This window comes from Aotus nancymaae, unplaced genomic scaffold (genome assembly GCF_030222135.1).
Source record: "Aotus nancymaae isolate 86718 unplaced genomic scaffold, 86718_ANA_hifiasm-v0.15.2.pri h1tg000019l, whole genome shotgun sequence".
In the NCBI taxonomy this organism is placed as follows: Eukaryota; Metazoa; Chordata; class Mammalia; order Primates; family Aotidae; genus Aotus; species Aotus nancymaae.
In genome coordinates this window covers 42,341,023-42,360,725 of record NW_026988431.1, presented here as the reverse complement: position 1 = coordinate 42,360,725, position 19,703 = coordinate 42,341,023, and the positions used below count along the sequence as shown (strand labels likewise).

The 19,703-nt window shown below is 37.1% G+C and overlaps 1 protein-coding gene across 1 annotated transcript in view; it reads right to left on the bottom strand.

Annotated features, from left to right (window-relative positions):
* Positions 1-19,703, bottom strand: part of CPB1 (carboxypeptidase B1) — a 70,091-nt gene that overhangs the window by 30,436 nt on the left and 19,952 nt on the right. Inside the window, exons 2-3 of the mRNA XM_012437108.2 lie at positions 518-758; positions 335-410 (exon numbers count right to left, since the gene is read on the bottom strand). Of these exons, the coding sequence (XP_012292531.2) occupies positions 335-410; positions 518-588 (147 nt within the window). The 5' untranslated portion in view covers positions 589-758. The remainder of the gene's footprint in view (positions 1-334; positions 411-517; positions 759-19,703) is intronic.

The window sequence follows — 19,703 nt, the reverse complement described above, 5'->3', positions numbered from 1 at the left end:
AATATCCAAGTTGATCATTTTTCTCTTTTGCCTTAGAAGGAAAGTGACTGCACATTAGATGTTCTATGACCTTCGTGACAGTTCCAACTCATCTAGTTGTCACACTGTCAGCTCTTTTAAAAGTTACCACGGATTTATAATACTACAGGGCTTATGGCAATCTAATTTAGGCAGAAAAAGAAGATATTATGGCACTAAATGTTTTCCAAGGTTTTATTTCTTGCTACCAAAAGTGCTATAGTTAACATTTCATGTTATTTTTTTCCATTCTTGGAATCACAGTGCAATCTAAGATTTTAAATTGTATGTGAACTAAATCTAAATTGTTACTTACCTGGGTGGTGCTGGCCAACTTGCGGATTATGTTAATTTGATTTTCATCTGCCACATTGACACGGAACACCTTCTCGCTGAATGGTGAGATAGTAGAAGCACAGAAAATTTAAATTGAGTGGTGTGTCCAAATTTTGGGGCTAGCAAGGAAGAAGGACTTGCTCCTTAAGGATGGCTTACTTACCCTTCGAAGTGCTCACCACCATTATGAGCAGATGCCAGGGCTACAGTCGCCAGAACCAAGAGAGCCAACATTGTGTCTGACTAGGTATAGTAGGTAGGTCTCATCTGCTTTTATAATCCAGAGTGTTCTTTGCTTTCTTCTCCTGATTGCAAACAGGTGCTATCATACCTTGATTAATAGTTTTCCTGGCATTGTTGCCTTGGTAGCTGTGTAAAGTCTGAGAGGGTATCTCTCCCAACACCTGTGGAAATAGAGTAAATACTCTCAAATTCAATTTATTTAATTTGGATATCGGCGCTTGAAGAGGCTGAGAGTAAATTAGATTTAAATAAAATCTGTTTTTTATTTTTTTCTCCATTTTGAATTGAGAATTACATACAATAAATTCTACAGATTTTAGTGTAAAGTTTCATGAGTTTTGACAAATATATAAACCCATGTAAGACACATCCCAAACAAGATATAGAACATTCCATCACCTTAACAAGTTCCCTTGAGCACTTTTCCAGTCTATTTCTATACTCCTCTCAGGCAAATGTTACTTTGATTCCTAGCTTTATACATTAATTTTGCCTGTATTAAACTTCAGGTAAGTGAGATTATACAATATGTATTCAGTTGTGTCTGGCTTCTTTTATCCAAGATAATGTTTTTGAGATTTTTTAGTATTTTTGTTTGTATTATCATTATTAGTATTAATATTATTTTTTGAGACAGAGTCTCACTCTGTTTTCCAGGTGGGAGTGTAGTGATGTGTGATCTCAGTTCACTGCAACCTCCACCTCCTGGGTTCAAGCGATTCTTGTGACTCAGTCTCCCAAGTAGCTGGGATTACTGGAATGCACCACCACGCTTGGCTAATTTTTCTATTTTTAGTAGAGATGTGGTTTCACTGTGTTTTCCAGGCCAACCTCGAACTCCTGGCCTCAAGTGATCTGCCTGCCTTGGCCTCCCAGAGTGCTGGGAATACAGGCATGAGCCACCATGCTCGGCCTTGTTGGTATTATTGGCTTGTTCCTTTTTATTAGCAAGCAATATTCCATTGTATGAGTACATCACAATTTGTTTAGCCATTTTCCTATTGGTAGATATTTATAATGTTTCTAACTTTGTGTTAATAAAGTTGTATAAATATTTTTGTACAAGTTCTTTTGTTGGCATATTTTTCATTTAAGGGGGTAAACGTGAATGGAATTGCTAAGTAACAGTGTAAATCCAGGTTTAACACAATAAGATTCTGCTAAACATTTTTTCCCTCATGGTTTGTACCATTTTAAGCTTCCATCAGTATCTAGTGTCTTTGTGCTGTCTCCAGCATTTTGTTATTTTTAGTATTTAAATTTGGTATTTCTAATGAGCATAAAGTAGTATCTAATTCTAATTTTAACTTGCGTTTCTCTGATGATTAGTAGTGGTGAACATCTTTTCATGTGTTTATTGACCACTTGTAAATCTTCTTTTGTGAAGCATCTATTGAAGTCTTTTACCTTTTTAAAGAAATTGGTCGTTTTTTAATTCTTGCATTGTAGCAGTTCTTTATATAGTATAGATACAAGTCCTGTGTTAGAAGTACATGTTGCAAATATTTTTTCCCAGTATGTGGCTTGCATTTTTATTTTTTTCAATGTTATCTTTTGATGAACAGACATTTGCAATTTTGATAAAGTTTGTTTACCCACATTTTTCTTTTATAATTAGTGCCTTTACATTTTTTTCAAAGGAATCTGCCTATCTCAAGGTCTCAAACACATTCATCTATGTTTTCTTATAGGAGATTTGTAGTTTTGGGTCTTTATGTAAGATATGAGTCTTTCATGTAAGATATGAGTCATTAATTTTTAAAATATGGATATTCAGTAGATCCACTGTTATTTGTTGAAAAGCCTTGTCTCTCCTCATTGAATTGTACTGGTTTCTCTGTCAAAATTCACCTGGCCATATATTTGTCGAGTAATTTCTTGACTTTTTATTTATGATCCATTGATCTATTTGTCTGATTTTATAAAACTACCACAATATCTTGATAACTATACTTTATAGTAAGTCTTAAGATCAGAGCATGCATAAATCCTCCATCTTTGTTCTTTACCAGGATTGTTTTGGCTATTCTAATACATTTCTCTATATATTTTAGTATTACTTTGTCAGTTTTCATGAAAATGTTGCTAGGATATTGATTGGGATTGCATTGAATCAGTAGATCAATTTGAGGAGAACTGATATCATTCAATTGAGAAATATGGTATTTCTCTCCATTAATATGGGTTTTTGTCAATAAAATGAGATTTTATTCTACCTGCAGGATAGCAAGTTATCCTGACACAGTTTCATAGATGTTGTCAGAAGACATGAAACTCCTAGATCAGAAAAATAAAGGATTTTATTATTCTTGGCACAGCAAGGAGCATGAGCTTCGTGTTTGTTTCAGTTCTTTTACTTCCTGGTCCCACAGAGATGATGTGCAGGTGGGCCCAGGTAACTGCTATGTATACCAGTTTGTATCACAATTGGCATACACTGAGCTTAAGGAATTCCAAATCTTGAGGGGACTGATAGTAAATCTTCCCAAGCTTTGCCTTAGAGGAGACATTGGCTTTATTATCTTGGATAGCAAACAGAATAATTCCATTGCTTTGAAGACACTATCCCTGTTTTACAAGCTGTTTGCCCCACAAATATCCTTGAAAAGATAGTCTAGAATAGAAGCTGTCCCAACATATGAAAAGACAGAGAGACCCATGGAGATTTGTCTCTCAACCACATCTACCACTTTCTACACCTTCTTGACTGAATTTTCCCACAAATATGCTACTCTGTTGGTCATTCTGATTAATCCAACTGACATGACCTGAAACTAAATCCATTCGATTTGTCTAATGTGGCATTTAATTAAAATGAATATTAATAGGACTTGAAGCAGCATCATGAGGCCAGTCTGCAACACTCACCTCAGCCTTGTCTCCCCAGGGTGCTGGACCCAACCAGTGGAACAAATAGTCTAAACCATCAATGTCTGCCTTAGAAAGCCAGGCAGCTTTCTCTTTAAGTTTCAGTATTGACTGTTCCGCTTCACCGGAGGCAATAATCTCGGTACAACAGATTATTATCTGTTAACTATTGTTAACAATATTAACTATTGTGCAAACTCTACCATGGCCAGCGAGGAGGAAGTCTAGGATATTTCTACCATCTATACCATCCTGGCCAGTGAGTTGGGGCTGACTTAATGCCTCCCAGGGCTAACATGGTGTTTAGCACATTTCATGCGTGTGTATGACTTAGGATCCAATCTAGGATGCCTCTTTAGTGTTCTTTAATCTGGACCAGGACTCAGCCTTTATCTTTCATAATATTGACATTTCTATAGCGTACTAGTCAGTTTTGTGGAGGGTGTCCCTCAGGTTTTGGTTTGTTTCCTTGTTTCTCATGATAAACAGTTTTTTTTTTTAAGTTAAAGAGCCATTGCTGTACATTGAGATCCATAGAGAAAGTGCTAGAACAAGTGAGAGCTGGACAGGCACTAGATGACTGTGCCTCACTGAGGAAAAATAACCAATCATAAGCAAAGGAATCCTAAGAAGCCAAGAGACGAAATGTCATCATACACATTATTTGTGCAAATTTGCCAGAGCACCCAAATGCTTCAGTTAGTTTCTCAGAGTTTTCTAAGAAGCACACAGAGAAGTGGAAGACCCTCTCTGCTAAAGAGATAAGAAAATTTGAACACATGGCAATGACAGACAAAGCCTGTTGTGAAAAGGAAATGAAAACCTGTCTCCTTCCTAAAAGGGGAAAAAGAAGTTCAAGGATCATAATGCACCCAAGAGGCCACTTTCAGCCTTTTTCCTGTTCTGTTCTGAGTATTGCCCCCAAATCAAAGGAGAACATTTCAGCCTATCCACTGGTGTAAAGAAATGGGGAGAGATAGGAAATAACACTGCTGCAGATGACAAGCAGCCTTACAAAAAGAAGGCTGTGAAACTGAAAGAATAATATGAAAAGGATATTGTTGCCCACTGAGCTGAGGAAAGCCTGATGCAGCAAAAAAGGCAGTCATTAAGGCTGAAAACAACAACAACAACAAGAAATAGAAGAAAGAGGAAGACCAGGAAGATGAAAAGGATGAGGAGGAGAAAGATGAAAAAGGGAAGATGAAAAGATAATGATAAATAAATTGGCTCTAGTACAAGTTGTCTCCCTTGTCTATAAAGCATTTAAATCCCCTGTAAACTCTCACTCCTTTTAAAGAAAAAATTGAAAGGTAAGGCTGTCTAAGATATGTTTTTAAACTGCATACTATCTTTTTCTGTATGGTTAATACACTACTAAATGTATCTTCAGATTGTCCTGTCCTAGTTGTGTTTTCAATAGACACTAATGTTGCCTGCTACAGTACTAGAGTTGTAAGTGGGTGTGGAAATTTAAAGTAGGTTCTTGTCAGTGCACAGCCCAAATTAGTTATATATGAGGATGGTAGTTTTTTTATCTTCAGTTGTCTCTGATGTAGATTACATAAAATAATTGTTGTTCAGCTAACGAATACCACAGCTGTTTTGTTGACGTTCTGAATGCTTTGATGAAAATATTTTTATTAAGCAGATTAAAGCCCAATTACATAACCTTCTGGATATAAAGGATAAAAATGGTCTATATATTGATACTTTATCAATACAACTGATTAAAAAGTTGAAAATTCAGGTAGTTCATTGACTTTGACAAGCCTGCTTTTTTGTGTGTGTGTGGGTGTTATTTCCTTCTCTGCACAGTCTCATAGTGCTTTGTTTTTATTTCTTCATATTGTTTCTTTATTTTTGTATTCTGGTCAAATATTTGTGAATCTTTCTCCTTTCCCTGAGATTACAAGCTCCTTGAGGTATCAAACTGTCCTATTCATTTTAATTTGTTTTTCTAACAAGTGCAAGGTACTTTGTTGAGTGGAAGGATATAGAAATAATGACAATCTGACATTTTCATAAGAAAGCCAAATTATTTTGGCATTGTTAATAATGGCATTACAGGGAGAGTAATATTAAGACAAATATCGCTTTCCTAGGAAGGTCAATCAAATTTCATTCTTCCCTTGCGTTAATAGCAAACATACCTTCCAGAATTCCCTTTTGGTCATGAAAATTTACATCAAATCAAAATTATAAACTTATCTGAAGTCAAAAAATAGGTTTACCCTAACCCATGTATATATTCTTAGAATTGACAGTTTCCTTTGAGCTTCTTAGAATCTTCTCTATTTTTAGAATTAATGATCTAGTGATTGTACACATAGAATTTTTTTTCCTGAGATCAGCTGGCTGAGTGATATGGTCGTAGACACATGGGATGTCCTTTTTACGCTATGCTTTGGGTACCACAAAAATGATACATCACATTTGTTCATTATTCATGGATTTGTTATAAATTATGCTAACATAATCTGCTTTGTACACCACATTTTATTCTGTTGCTGATTCTTCCAGATTCTAACCTCATTGCCCACTGTTCTGTTTCATACATTTTCCTCCCCACTGACCTTGCCTTTTGGATTTGTCTCCTGTTAATGTCTTTCTAGCTTCAGCTTTTGCAATCCATCACCCCAATTTGGGTTCTTTCTTCACTTCACTTCCCTAAGTTTGCTCTTGTTTGCAACCAAAACTAAAAGTAAACTAGCTAAATGAGAGAACTTGTTATTTATATAACTAAAAAGTTTAGCAATCGTGCTGACATCACAGGTTTAGTTGATCATAATGGAACTTCTTTGCAGTATATATGTATAACAGCAAGAAAATTATGACAGTGAAAAAATCTGACTTAACCAGCTCTATTTTGCATGTAACCTCCAAGCTGTTCTTGTTTATTCCTGGTTCCTGGGTGTAGGCTGAACTAACTTTGTGAGGAACTTAGTTTATAGTTGAACTTTGAAACAAAGATGATAATATCCCTTTCCTAAAATAAACTCCCTTCTTGCCTGGGGACCAGACTGCCTTTGTAGGACTAACAAATTAGTCACAAGATTAGAAATTATGGCTTAGGAGCTATATAGCTAGAGGCCACAAGACTCTAAACCTCCTCAATTGCTACTAGGGATAATATGACTATTGTAAAACCTGAGATTGTTGCTTAAGATATTTTTCAGACCCTGTACTCAATGAATTAGCTAGTGCCACCCAGATCAATAAACTGGCTCTTCTGATCTTGTGGTCCCCATCTGGGAACTGACTCAGCATAAGAAAATAGTTTTGATGCCCTATGATTTCATCTCTGACCCGACCACTCAGTGCTCCCCACTTCCTAACCCCCTACCCAACAAATTATCCTTAAAAGAAACCCAGTCTCCAAATTTTCAGGAGATCGATTTGAGTAATAGTAAAACTCTCGTCTCCCATTCCGTCAGCTCTGAGTGGATTAAACTCCTTCTCTATTGCAATTCATCTGTCTTGATAAATTGACTCTATCTGGGTAGTGAGTAAAATGAACCCATTGGACAGTTACAATATTTGTTAAGCCTAGGTCTCTCTTTTTGGTCAATTGTGCCATGTAGTAACAGGATGGCCACTAATAGGTACAGTTTTGCATCCTAGTGGGTTGGTAACACCATTGAAAAGATAATTTCTTTTTACTTTAAATTCTAAACCAAATCTTTAGATTGAATCTCAGTGGACCAACTTGAGACATGCGCCTCTTTATCTTGAACCAATTCTTGTGGTCAGAATGATGGGATGTGCCGGTTTGCCAGGCCAGGGTAAGGAGATCATTCCTAGAACTCTGGCATAAACTCCATGCAAAATACTTAATGCAGCTACTACTGCTGCTACTGTTGCCACCCTTTCCAGAGGAGATCTTGAGGAATCCTCACTTCTGTTTGTCACCAGCTTCCAAGTCAAAGTGGAAGTCATAGGTCAGTGCCCTTGCTACTAGGAGGCTGGGAAAGTGAGAGTCTGACTTTAACTTTGATGGTAGGAAGTGTCTCTGCCTCCTATGAGGCAATGCCTGGAAGAGGATTTCCCCAAGCATTCCATAATATTAAGTAGAAAAGGGTTCTGAGGTCAAATATGTTTGCTTTAAACTAAAACAAACAAACTCCTTTAGTGTAAGGTTTCTTGGAGTCTTTAACACGCATTACGAATCATCAAAAAGGGACTCTGCCATACAGCCATTTCCCAAGCATATCTCACAGTAAAGGGTTGGGATAACCAAGTCCAGCTGAAATTAGAAGACTTAGAACCACTCCTATGATTCCAGTGCATTTGGCTGCGGAATATTTTCTTCAAAAGCGTCAATTCAGACCAGTTATTTTGATAATACATTTTGGGAAGCTTTAGACAGAGTTTATATCTACAATTAGATGAACTTAAAGATCTGGCCCTATGGATTTGTGGTCTGTCTTGTTCAAAACCGAAGAATTTATTGTGATTTCAATGTTAAGGTTCTTGAGTTAAGTGCTATGGGGTATTCAGAGATGGAAAGGGCTTAACTGTGTTCTTTAAACTTGCAGTGTCAGACAGACAAACAGGCACAAAAACTAAAGGAGTAGTTCTCTTGACTCTTTTTTTCTTTGTTTTAGAGTGTGAGTTTAACAACTGGGCCAAATGATGATTCTGGAAAAACCATTCTCTCAACCTGAGTGCTACCTAGGACTGATGAGTAAGGAGTAAACAGAAGGCTGTCTTTCTCTCTGTTAAAATGGCCAGATGATACCAGGGAAGAGAGATAAATCAGAGAATGAGTACTTCCTGTTAAGTCAGAGGAAACAGTTCCAATTACTTGGAGAAGTTCAAGTACTTTGTACATGTATTTGTGTCTGTTAGATACTGAGTATGCTAAATCAAATTTAGCCTAAAGCTACATATTTTAAATTTGGCCTATAGGTTTCTCTGTACATAGTGAGCTACAAACTAAATAGAGATATATACAGACCATAACCTACACTTGTGCCAATAACTGAGTTTTGGCCAATCCAAGGGGGCTAACTGTTCAAACCATGTTCAAATAAGGTGAATGCTGAGCTGTAACCAGTCTAGCTGTTTCTATAGTTCACCTCTGTTTTCTGTGTGCCACTTTCCTTTTTCTGTTCGTAAATTTACCATGTGGCTGTGCTGGAGTCTCTGAGCCTACTCCGGGCTCAGGAGACTACCCAATTTACGAATTGTTTTTTGCTCAATTAAACTCTGTTCAATTTAATTTCTCTAATATTTTTAACAACTAGGAGCATTTTTATCTGAAAATTATTCCTTCAGAAATCCTGAATCATTTGCAAATTAAAAACAATGAGGTACCATTTCACACAAGTCAGAATGGCTATTGTTAAAAAGTCAAAAAATAATAGACATTAGATCTAAAATTGACACCCTAATGTCACAGTTAAAAGAACTAGAGAAGCAAGATCAAGCAAATTAAAAAGCTAGCAGAAGGCAAGAAATAACTAAGATCAGAGCAGAACTGAAGGAGATAGAGACACAAAAAACCCTTCAAAAAATCAATAAATCCAGGAGCTGTTTTTTTTTTTTGAAAAGATCAACAAAATAGATAGACTTCTAGCCAGACTAATAAAAAAGAAAAGAGAGAAGATTCAAATAGATGCAATAAAAATAATAAAGAGGATATCACCACCAATCTCAATAAACTACCATCAGAGATTACTACAAACACCTCTATGCAGATCAACCAGTAAATCTAGATTAAATGGATAAATTCCTGGACACTTACACCCTCCCAAGACTAAAACAGGAAGAAGTTGAATTCCTGAATAGACCAATAACAAGGTCTGAAGTTATGGCATCAATTAATAGCCTACCAACCAAAAAAAGTCCAGGACCAGATGGGTTCACAGCTGAATTCTATCAGAGGTACAAAGAGGAGCTGGTGCCATTCTGTCTGAAACTATTCCAAACAATACAAAAAGAGGGAACCCTCCCTAACTCATTTTATGAGACCAATGTCAACCTGATACCAAAACCTGGCAGAGATGCAACTAAAAAAGAAAATTTCAGGCCAATATCCATGATGAATATTGATGCAAAAATCTTCAATAAAATACTGGCAAACTGAATCCAACAGTACATCAAAAAGCTTATCCATCACGATCAAGTCAGCTTCATCCCAGGGATGCAAGGCTGGTTCAACATCTGCAAATCTATAAATGTAATCCATCACATAAACAGAACCAAAGACAAAAACCACATGATTATCTCAGTAGATGTAGAAAAGGCCTTTGACAAAATTCAATAGCGCTTTATGCTAAAAACTCTCAATAAACTAGGCATCAGTGGATCATATCTCAAAATAGTAAGAGCTATTTATGACAAACCCACAGTCAATATACCGACTAGGCAAAAACTGGAAGCATTCCCTTTAAAAACTGGCACAAGAAAAGGATGCCGTCTCTCACTACTCCTATTCGATATAGCATTGGAAGTTCTGGCTAGGGCCATCAGGCAAGAGAAAGAAATAAAGGGTATTTGAATAGGAAGAGAGGACGTCAAATTGTCCCTGTTTGCAGATGACAGGATTGTATATTTAGAAAACCCCATTGTCTCAGCCCAAAATCTCTTTAAGCTGATAAGCAACTTCAGCAAAGTCTCAGGATACAAAAATCAATGTGCAAAAATCGCGAGCATTCCTATACACCAATAATAGACAGAGAGCCAAATCTGGGTGAACTCCCATTCACAATTGCTACAAAGAGAATAAAATACCTCAGAATACATGTAGCAAGGGATGTGAAGGACCTATTCAAGGAAAACTACAAACCACTGCTGAAGAAAATAAGAGAGGACACAAACAGATGGAAAAACATCCCATGCTCATGGTTAGGAAGAGTCAATATTGTGAAAATGGCCATACTGCGCAAAGTAATTTATACACTCAATGCTGTCCCATCAAGCTACCAATGACTTTCTTCACAGAATTGGGAAAAAAAAAAAAAAAAAAAAAAAAAAAACACCTTAAACTTCATATGGAACCAAAAAAGAGCCCACATAGCCAAGACAATCCTAGGTAAAAAAAACTAAGCTTGAGGCATCATGCTACCTGACTTCAAACTATATTACAAGGCTGCAGTAATCAAAACAGCATGGTACTGGTACCAAAACAGAGATATAGATTAATGAAACAGAACAGAGGCCTCAGAAAGAACACTACACAACTACAATCATCTGATCTTTGACAAACCTGACAAAAGTAAGCAACGGGGGAAGGATTCCCTATTTAACAAATGGTGTTGGGAAAACTGGCTAGCCATATGCAGAAAGCTGAAACTGGATCCCTTACTTACACCTTATACAAAAATTAACTCTAGATGGATTAAAGATTTAAACGTGAGGCATAATACCATAAAAACTCTAGAAGAAAATCTAGGCAATACCATTCAGGACATAGGCATGGGCAAGGACTTCATGACTAAAACACTAAAAGCAATGGCAACAAAAGCCAAAATAGACAAATGAGACCTAATTAAATTTAAGAGCTTCTACATAGCAAAAGAAACTATTAATAGAGTGAACTGGCAATCAACAGAATGGGAAAAAATTTTTGCAATCTATCCATCTGATAAAGGGCTACTATCCAGAATCTACAGAGAACTTAAACAAATTTACAAGAAAAAAACAAACAATCCCATCAAAAAGTGGGCAAAGGATATGAACAGACACTTCTCAAAAGAAAACATTTATGCAGCCAACAAACATATGAAAAAAATCTCATCATCACTGGTCATTAGAGAAATGCAAATCAAAACCACAATGAGATACCACCTCACACCGGTTAAAATGGCGATCATTAAAAAACCGGGAGACAACAGATGCTGGAGAGGATGTGGAGAAATAGGAACGCTTTTACACTGTTGGTGGGAGTGAAAATTAATTCAACCATTGTGGAAGACAGTGTGGTGATTCCTCAAACATCTAGAAATAGAAATATCAATTGACCCAGCAATCCCATTATTGGGTATATGCCCAAAGGATTATAAATCATTATATTAAAAGACACATGCACACGTATGTTTATTGCAGCACTGTTCACAATAGCAAAGACTTGGAATCAACCCAAATGCCCATCAATGATAGATTGGATAAAGAAGATGTGGCACATATACTCCACGGAATATTATGCAGCCATAAAAAAGGATGAGTTCATGTCCTTTGCAGGGACATGGATGAAACTGGAAACCATCATTCTCAGCAAACTGACACAAGAACAGAAAACCAAACACTGCATGTTCTCACTCATAAGTGGTTGTTGAACAATGAGAACACATGGACACAGGGAGGGGAACATCACACCGCGGCTTAGGGGTTGGGGGGCTAGGAGAGGAATAGCAAAGGGGGGAATTGGGGAGGGATAGCTTTAGGAAAAACACCTAATATAGATATCGAGGTGATGAATGCAGCAAGCCACCACCATGACACATGTATATCTATGTAACAAACCTGCACGATCTTCACATGTACCCCAGAACTTAAAGTATAATAAAAAATTAAATTAGAAAAAAAAGAAAGTGGGATTTTAAAATTCAGATGAAGGATATGCTGTTTTTGGCAATATAAGGTTGATATGAGCTGAATAAAATAATTAGAGCAAAAAAAATAGATGTTGGTGATTTGTAGAGAAAAAGGAATGCTTATACACTGTTGGTGGGAAGGTGAACTAGTTTAGGCCTTATGGAAAGCAGTTTGGAGATTTATCAAAGAACTAAAAATAGAACTACCATTTGACCCAGCAATCCCATTACTGGGGCTATACCCAAAGGAAAATAAATCATTCTGATGAAAGACGCCTGCATTTGTATGTGCACTGCAGCACTATTCAGAATAGTAAAGTCATGAACTCAACCCAGGTGTCCATCAGTGGTGGACTGGATAAATAAAATGTGGTATATATACACCATGCAATATTACACAGCCATAAAAAAGAATGAAATCGTGTTCTTTGCAACAAACTTGGATGCAACTGGAGGTCATTATTCTAAGTCAATTAATGCATAAATAGAAAACCAAATACTGCATGTTCTCACTTATAAGTGGTAACTAAACATTGGGCACACAAGGGCACAAACATGAGAACAGTAAACTCTGGGGTCTCCAAAAAGGGAAAGGTGGAGGGGGACAAAGGTTGAAAAGCTGCCTGTTGGGTACTGTGTTCACTACTTGAGTGACAAGATCATCAGAAGCCCAAACCTCGGCATCATGCACTACACCTGTGTAACAAATCTGCACATGTACACCCTGAATCTAAAACTGAAGAAAGAAATCCTGAATTATTATCATTGATGAAGTTCAGAAAATGCTACTCCAAAATATGACTTTAGAAGAACAGAATATGCCACCTAAAAATATGCCTCTTTAGCATAAAAATTATTTTGAGTTGATTATTATGGGAAACAAGAGACATAGGAGAAGCTTTAAAAATAGAGAAGTTATCCATTTGTAAAAAAAATTACATCTGTTAAAAAGTTTCCTTTTCTATGATTATCTCCTCTTTGTACCAGGAAGAGAACGATGACTCTAAATCACTAGAAAGTGTTATTAATAGAGATGCATTTATTGAAACCTGCATAGTACAACTTTCTCTGTTTAAGTGGATGATGGTATCTAGTCTGCCCTCTTAGATGTATATTCTTGAGATTTACTCATTTAACTTTGGGTAGCCCTCATGTGTATATGAAGTATACATGTCAGTAAACCTCTGCTTTGTTTTCTCTTGTTAGTCTATCTTTTGTTACTGAGATCCATCTCAATTGAAAAAGGAAAAATTATTTTCCTCTCATATTATTATTATTATTTCCTCCTCCTTCCCTTTCTCTTTCTCCTCCACCTTCTTCTTTATCATCATCATATTCTATCATCAATTCCTAGACCATTTACTATGAAAATAGAACCTTGTTCTTTCAATTCTGATGTTTAAAAGGCAATAGGATTTTATATAATAGAAGAGGCAAGCTCCTAAATGGGGAGTTATTTCAGAAAAGAGTTAGCTTTTGTTTTTTTTGCAAACATGATCATCATTGATGGGTATAGTCTACGTATCTCTGCTGGGAATGTTGTTTGTTACTGAATTGCAGACCAGTATTTTTGAAAGCTGGGAGATAAACACAACTGCTTCATTCCATAAATCTTACCACCTGAGTCATCAATTTGAGGTTCCTTATTGAAATAGGGAAAACATATTTAATCATGCAAATATTTGGAAACTGCAAGTATCTCTCTATTTGGAATTTGGGAGATAATTAAAATGGACACGTTATGATTGATTAGTACATGAAGAATGGACTACTTAAAAGGCAGTTGGTTCTCTTTCTATCCTTATATCAACACTCCATCAACAGGAATTAAGAAAACAGCATAACTAGGCTCCAGCTCCTCACTGAGGGCAATTAATCAGGACAGAAGAGTGGGGAGGTAAATTGGAATGCTGCCAAATAAATCAACCTGTTTTTATTCCTACATTTATCTTTGTTAATTCTCATAGGCCATCTTAAGATTCTAATCCTTGATTCATGTATTAGGTAATAAATTTTAGAAAAAAATTCCCAGGTATTTTGAATTATTAAATAAATTATATGTTATATTTTTATATTAATATCTTTCTTAGAAACAAACTTATAAAAAGAGGTACATTTCTACTATTTCAAATATGAGAAATACTCATTTTATTCCAGTTTATAAGGTAAGGGGAAACTATTTTTATTCTTAAAATGCTGTAACAGAACGCTAAATCTCCTTAAAAACCTTTTGAGGAAAGGGCAGGGTTTTAATAAATAAATGTTAATAATATGAAATGCCATATTGGGTAGGAAATAAAAGCATAAAGTCAATTCAAATGTCGATATTTTCTGACAACCTGTTTACTATTTACCTGATATGAATCTTCAAAAAGGTCTTTGTTCTACTTTGCATGGCTCCAGTTCAATTTCAATTTATTTTAAAATTAGTTTGGAAGGGCAACCCCCAGGCATACAGATAACACCAATGATGCTGTCATTTGGCAATCCAGTTCTAACTACCAGATTTTTTTTTTTCTATTTCCAGTTCTAAATCACTGAGACTCTAGTTTCTTCCCCTGTATTACCATGAAGTAATTTTATAAGCAAACCTATAATCACCATGGTTGATATTAGAGAGAAACAGGTTGACGATAAATTCTCCTGGAGTCATTTGAAAAAGTTGGCATTTGAGTACTCAGAATAATCAGTGCAATGGATGTTAGGACATGGATTTTTGCCCTTTAAGAGTGAAGTATTTTAATGTTGGAATGTTTCATTAGTTCCTTTGGAAAACTAGGTGTTATATTATCATACTTATATGTAATAAAAATCCTTCCAGAGAACTCTGAGAATTAAATGGCTAAATTGACACCTTATTTGAGATTTAAAGACAATTCCAGAGTTTTTGATTGTTCAGTTGTCTTTTATGTCAGACTTTTGATCTCCAAATGCAAGAAGGGTTGTGCTTGCTTCACAATTAATGACCTAATTTTGCAGCACTGCATGATGCTCCCAACATTGATCTGACTCGGAGGCAAGTCTGTTAAACATGATGTCAGCAGGAATTATTTTGACAGCTGCCAGAGTGGTAACATGGACTCAAAAAGTTTTCATTTTAGTATGCGGTGTTCCAGAATATTGGTCTGATGTATACATGCCAATGGACAATCAGACAGTAGCATGGTGTTCAAGAGAAGAACTCACAAGGAAAAGTGTTCACAACAATTAAACAAAGCATCAATTTTCTCAGTGAGCATTAAGAGATAAGGCCCAAGCACACAAAAATATCCCCTCTAATTTCAAATGGGAATGACGGAATCAAAGGCACATCCTTCCTCTTGATGGTCTCTGGTATTGTATTACTGCCAGAATAGTGATTCTAAACCACACGAAATGCCTTCCCTGATCCATGGAGTATTGGCCGTTGACAGGTCCTACTTAGTCAAAGCAGAGTGCCTCTGTGGATGAGCTACAGTTTTCATTCTCAGGATTGATGGTCTAGCGTCAGATTCCATGATATACTTGCTTGAAGCATGGTCTTGTGTTTCCTAACAGCGTTATTAGATAAACATTTGGTATCTGCATTTCAGAGTGGTAACACAAAGATAAATCAAAAAGCAAATTAAATTTAGGTATGCCATCTGGTGCCTTTATTTTATGAATTCCAGCCCATAGGACATTGACTGGGCATGAATGTCTAAGCCATTGTCTTTTATGGTCGGACTTACTACAAACATTGGACAAATGTTCACCCAAGCTGTTGGTCTTCCTGGAAAGAGTAAAAATCAGCAAAAGTGAATTTTTGTTTTTAGTTGTTGTAAGTTTTTTGTTTTAATAAAAATAAACCACAACAGAAGAAAAAACAGCATGTACTCGTTTCTCCAAGTGCAACATCTCAGCAGGCTTTAGGAACTCATCCGCAAGGGGTAAATTGTTTAATGCGTAATTGTAAGCAGAACTGTAAAAAGCCATATTAGGCTTCCATGATTTTATTCTCCTTTTCTGGTAAAAGATCATTACTTCTCCCTGGGCCCTAATGGTTAAGCCTCTTACAACTTTTCTAAGAAAGTTCTTGATTTCTTCTGATGGTAACTCTTATGCCATGTCTTTACTCCCCAGTGGTTTCATTAAGAATTTATATTTTCCTAGTGCTTCTCAGGAAATTTCCTTTTATTTCTTTTATATAATTTTTATTTGTAAATTAGAAATAACTTTACAAATAAAAATTAAATATATTTATGGTGTATTACTTGTTTTGATATAGTATGTACATTGTGGAACGGCTAAATTAAGATATTTAACACTGGCATTCTCTTACATACTATTCTTTTTTTTTTTTTTTTTTTTGATGAGGAAAACATTTAAAATGTACTCTCAGCAATTTTCAAATATTCAAAATATTAACTGTAGTCATCATGATGTATAACAGATCTCTCAAACTTATTTTTTTTGTCTAACTGAAATTTTGTGTCCTCTGACAAGTATTTTTCTTTTCTTACCAAATCAGTAATAAACAGAATAAGACCTTTTTCTTTTCTTTTCAACACCTACATTTTAAAAACTCTTCATTTCTTGGAAAGGCAATAGGTGTATTTTCATTGAGTAGTTTAATGTAAAGTATGAGTTTACGGACATAAAATTACATTTTGTTGCTCTTGTTTGGAGGCAGTTTTATCTTTTAATATTGATGCCAACCTAGTTCTTTAACAACATTTGCTCACACACAGTGGTTACCAGGGACTGGTAGTGCTGCATTTCAAGGACTTTTGCAGGTTTTTAGCTAACACCATAAAATGAGTTCTCTATTTCTGAGGCTAATAAAAGTCTTAATGATATGTACATCCAACAGATGGGACAGAGGGCTATTTTGGCAGTGGGCAGTTGAAATCAGCCCTCAGTTGTTTGTATAAGGCACTCACTAAAGTCTATAAAAGGTAATTTTCACACACAATTTAGTTCAGAGTGTAAAATGTTGGGAAGTGTGGCTAGTGTAAGTCCAATGGGCATAAGGGTAACAGTTGGTAAAAGTTGTGTTTGATGGCAAATTTTAACTGACAGAGTGACAGGTTGATCAAGAGAAATACAGACCAAGTCACGAATTGTCGACAATGGCAGGGCTTCAGAGGCAGCACGAAAAACACAGCTGAAGCAATTATTCCCAACATCTCTCACATAAGCTTTTAAAAAAGGATTTAAAAAAATCTCTCTCACTCTGTTTGTGCTCCTCGTCTTCTTTCTTCTCCACTTGCCCACTCCTGTATTATACCCATTTTTGAAACCATTTGTTAGCTCATCTTTCCTCTTAGCATTTTTTTCTAATAAATGTTCAGAAAAATCAATACTTCAGTGTAGCAGCATCATAAAGCGTACCAGGAGGATCCAGAATATTGTCCATTCTGGCCACACAGGGTCAGGTGTGTAGCTCAGATCTCCTGATGTGAAAGAGGGACTTCATACATTCTCTCTTGTCATAGCAAGGGATATTACGTTCAATGAAAATAGGTTTTAGTGAGGCTGAGAAACCACTCTGGAGACAGATAGATAGTAACTCTTAGTGACTTTGCTCTTTTATGCATTTATGAAATGAATCGTTAATGATTTATGTATATCAATAGCTTACATGCATTTTGGAAATTAAACAAAAAATGAGTCAGGTCAGGTATGGTGGCTCATGCCTGTAATGCTAGCACTTAGGGAAGCCGAGGTGGGTGGATCACCTGAGGTCAGGAGATCGAGACCAGCCTGGCCAACATGGTGAAACCCCGTCTCTACTTAAAATATGAAAATTAGATGGGCATGGTGGTGGCTGCCCATAATCCCACCTATTTGGGGGGCTGAGGCAGGAGAATAGCTTGAATCTGAGAGGTGGAGGTTGTAGTGAGCCGAGATCATGCCACTGCACTCCAGCTTGGGTGACAAACCGAGACTCCATCTCAAAAAAATAAAAAAAGAATAGACAATGTTTTTTGACATTTTGTTTATATGATATGCTGAACTCTGTATATGGTTTAAATGTATACATGGTAGGTATGCAGAACAGGTTCATATTCTGGTTCTTTTCATTCACCAAGAATGTATGACATGAGAAATGAGATCATAATTATTGAATAAGTAATATTTTCTTAGATTACTACAGGATTTCTCAATCTTAGCACTGTTAACATTTTGGGCTGGATAATTCTTTGTTGTTGGGGACTGCCCTGTGCATCGTAGGATATTTTGGAGCATTCTTAAACTCTGCCAATTAGATGCCAATAGCACCCCCCAACCACCTGCTCAAGTTGTATGTATTAGTTCGTTTTTACACTGCTGATAAAGACATACCCAAAACTGGGAACAAAAAGAGGTTTAATTGGACTTAACAGTTCAACATGGCTGAGGAGGCCTCAGAATCATGGCAGGAGGCGAAAGGTACTTCTTACATGGCAGAGGCAAGAGAAAAATCAGGAAGAAGCAAAAGCAGGAATCCCTGGTAAACCCACCAGATCTTGTGAGACTTATTCACTATCACGAGAATAGCAGGGGAAAGATTGGCCCCCATAATTCAATTACCTTCCCCTGGGTCCCTCCTGTAACAAATGGGAATTCTGGGAGATACAACTCAAATTGAGGTTTGGGTGGGGACACAGCCAATGATGTCATTCCATCCCTGGTCCCTGCAAATCTCATGCCCTCACATTTCAAAATCAGTCATGCCTTCCCAACAGTCCCCCAAAGTATTAACCCATTTCAGCATTAACCAAAAAATCCACAGTCCAGAGTCTTATCTGAGATAAGGCAAGTCCCTTCCACCTATAAGCCTATAAAATCAAAAGCAAGCTAGTTACTTCCTAGATACAATGTGGGTACAGGTATTGGGTAAATACACCTGTTCCAAATTGGAGAAATTGTCCAAAACAAAGGGGTTACAGGACCCATGCAAGTCTGAAATCCAGTAGAGCAGTCAAATTTTAAAGCTTCATGTCTCACATCCAGGTCACGCTGATGCAAGAGATGGGTTCCTATGGTCTTGGGAAGCCTCGCCCCTGTGGCTTTGCAGGGTACAGCCTCCCTCCTGACTGCTTTCCTGGGCTGGTGTTAAGTGTCTGCAGCTTTTCCAGGCTCACACTGCAGGCTGTCAATGGATCTACCATTCTGGGGTGTGGAAGACGGTGGCCCTCTTCTCATAGCTCCCCTAGGCAATGATCCAGTAGGAACTCTGTTTGGGGACTCCGACCCCACATTTCCTTATGACCCTGCCCTAGCAGAGGTTCTCCATGAGGGCCCCGCCCCTGCAGCAAAGTTTTTCCTGGGCATTCAGGCATTTCCACACATCTTCTGAAATCTAGGCAGAGATTCCCAAACCTCAATTCTTGACTTCTGTGCACCCACAGGATTAACATCACATGGAAGCTTCCAGGCTTGAGGCTTCTACCCTCTGAAGCCACTGCCCAAGCCCTATGCTGGCCCTCTTCAGCCATGGCTGAAGCAGCTGGGACACAGGGCAACGAGTCCCTGGGCTGCACACAGCACAGGGACCCTGGAGCCAGCCCACAAAACCACTTTTTCCTCCTGGGCTTCTGAGCCTGTGATGGGAGGGGCTGCTGTGAAGGTCTCTGACATGGCCTGGAGACATTTTGCCCATGGTCTTGGGGATTAACGTTAGGCTTCTTGCTACATATGCAAATTTCTGCAGCTGGCTTCAATTTCTCCTCAAAAAATGGGGTTTTCTTTTCT